The sequence below is a fragment of the Sceloporus undulatus genome, chromosome 5 (genome assembly GCF_019175285.1).
Source record: "Sceloporus undulatus isolate JIND9_A2432 ecotype Alabama chromosome 5, SceUnd_v1.1, whole genome shotgun sequence".
NCBI classification, from domain to species: domain Eukaryota; kingdom Metazoa; phylum Chordata; class Lepidosauria; order Squamata; family Phrynosomatidae; genus Sceloporus; species Sceloporus undulatus.
Genome location: NC_056526.1, coordinates 7,957,801 through 7,959,731, shown reverse-complemented (window position 1 = coordinate 7,959,731; position 1,931 = coordinate 7,957,801). Strand labels below are relative to the sequence as shown.

The 1,931-nt window shown below is 38.4% G+C and overlaps 1 protein-coding gene across 1 annotated transcript in view; it reads right to left on the bottom strand.

The window, feature by feature from the left end:
• Positions 1-1,099: 1,099 nt before the first annotated feature.
• Positions 1,100-1,931, bottom strand: part of RBM17 (RNA binding motif protein 17) — an 18,012-nt gene continuing 17,180 nt past the window's right edge. The window contains exon 11 of the mRNA XM_042467825.1: positions 1,100-1,439. Coding sequence (XP_042323759.1) covers positions 1,302-1,439 — 138 coding nt within the window. The 3' untranslated portion in view covers positions 1,100-1,301. The remainder of the gene's footprint in view (positions 1,440-1,931) is intronic.

Here is a 1,931-nt window from a genome sequence, read left to right as displayed (position 1 = left end):
TACATGGCTATGTCTCTGAGTTATGTATTTGGATATACATACATAAATGAGATATCTTGGAGATGGAACCCAAGTCTTAACAGAGAATTCATTTATGTTTCATATACACCTTATGCACATAGCCTGAAAATAATTTTATACAATGTTTTAAAATAATTTTGTGCATGAAACAATGTTTGTGCACAATGAAAACAAGGGTGTCAGTGTCTCAGCTGAAAAGGTTTCGGTTTTTAGAATGTGTCAGATTTTGGAATTCCAGATAAGGGAGACTCAACCTGTACTGAACTAGACCAACTGTCTATTTAGACCAGGTATGGGCAACTGTCAAGGCTCAGTAGGCTGCACTGGACTTGAAAGACCACACATTCAGTACACATAATGGAAAAAAATCTTTGTCCACAATGCTCCCTTGGAAGTCAATTTCCAGATCATTTTTTTGTAAATAAATGGCCTCCCATATTTCCTTAGGAGGTGTTTGGGGGCAACAATATGGAGGATTTTTTTTAGAAAGGGGCCCCTGGAGACATGTAGCCTATATACCACATTTTCCCCTCCCGATTTAGACACATAGCATCTACTATGATCAACAGCTTTGAAATATACCACCCATTCCACTGAAATATTTTCAACACTAATGAGTAAAATGGTGAGGAAGATGGTCATCTTCCTGGGCTGGCTGAGATCCAATATGAAACTATGTTTTTAATTTGTCAACGGACAGACTAAGTTGGCATGTTCCCACTTCCTCTTCAACATTTCCTTCAAGTCCTTCTTTCGCAAACATCCTTGCTTGCCCAATTTTATATGAAACAGCAAACTCCAGTTTGCCACTAAATCAGAAGTGGAAATGAATAGACCATAAAAGGGAATAAGGAGTCTATAAGCACAGTCCTTGTCCAGAACTGGCCCTTTGGCACTCAAGAGAAAATGGAAACAGATAGAAACCCTCCTCATCAGCAAATTAGAATACATTATCCCTACATTTTGTTCAAAGATCACTAATGAGTGGTAAAGAGGAATCACGCATAAATCACCAACCATCATGTGCCATGAAACCTCAGCTGGATGAAAAGCAGCAGCAAAAACCAAAAACAGGTAGTATCTTTTAAGGAATTTTATACTACAATGAAAATAAATTGTGTCCCTCATAATGAACATAAAAAAGCCACTTGGGCTGGTTTCCAATTTGCTGGAAAGGATGCCATCATTTGCTGCGTTCCCACCATGCCGTTGAAAACTCTGAGATGCTGATACAATGCATCCATGTTCAGTCCTTTGGGGGAAGTGGGGGAGGAAAGAAATCAGACTTGCTCCGCAAGATCCAAGACTCTGAATTTGTCCAGGTTGTAGAAACATGCCTTCACCACCCGTCCTCCAAAGTATCTTCCATTCAAGTCAACAACCGCTAGATTCAAAATGCAAAATATACTCATTAAACACAGACCAGTTCACTGGGTAAATGACACATTCTTGTTCTAGGGAATTATGCATGTACAGGTAGAGTCTACAATAAACTGAGCAGAATATTCTTTTCTGTTAGAGTTGGGTAATATCAGAGCTTGGAAAAGTAATATTTATGGAGTACAACTCCAAGAATTCTTCCATCAGTTATGTCCAATGGCCATGCTAGCTAGTGGATTCTAGAAGTTACAGTATAGTCAAAAAGGTAAATTTCCAAAGCTCTGAGTAACATAGGATTCATTGCCTCATCCTTTTATGACTGAGATTTTTACATGTGGAAGAACTAAAACTTGGTATTCAGACCTGTTTACTTTATGGATAACTGAAAACAAAGGGGACATCTCACAACATACTAAGGAGCAATGAGGTCAAAGTCTATCAAGATAATATAAAATCTACAAAACCCCATCCGGCAAACTTCAAGGCAAGCAGAGGTTAGAAGATATTTTATGAATCTGTGATGACATCAT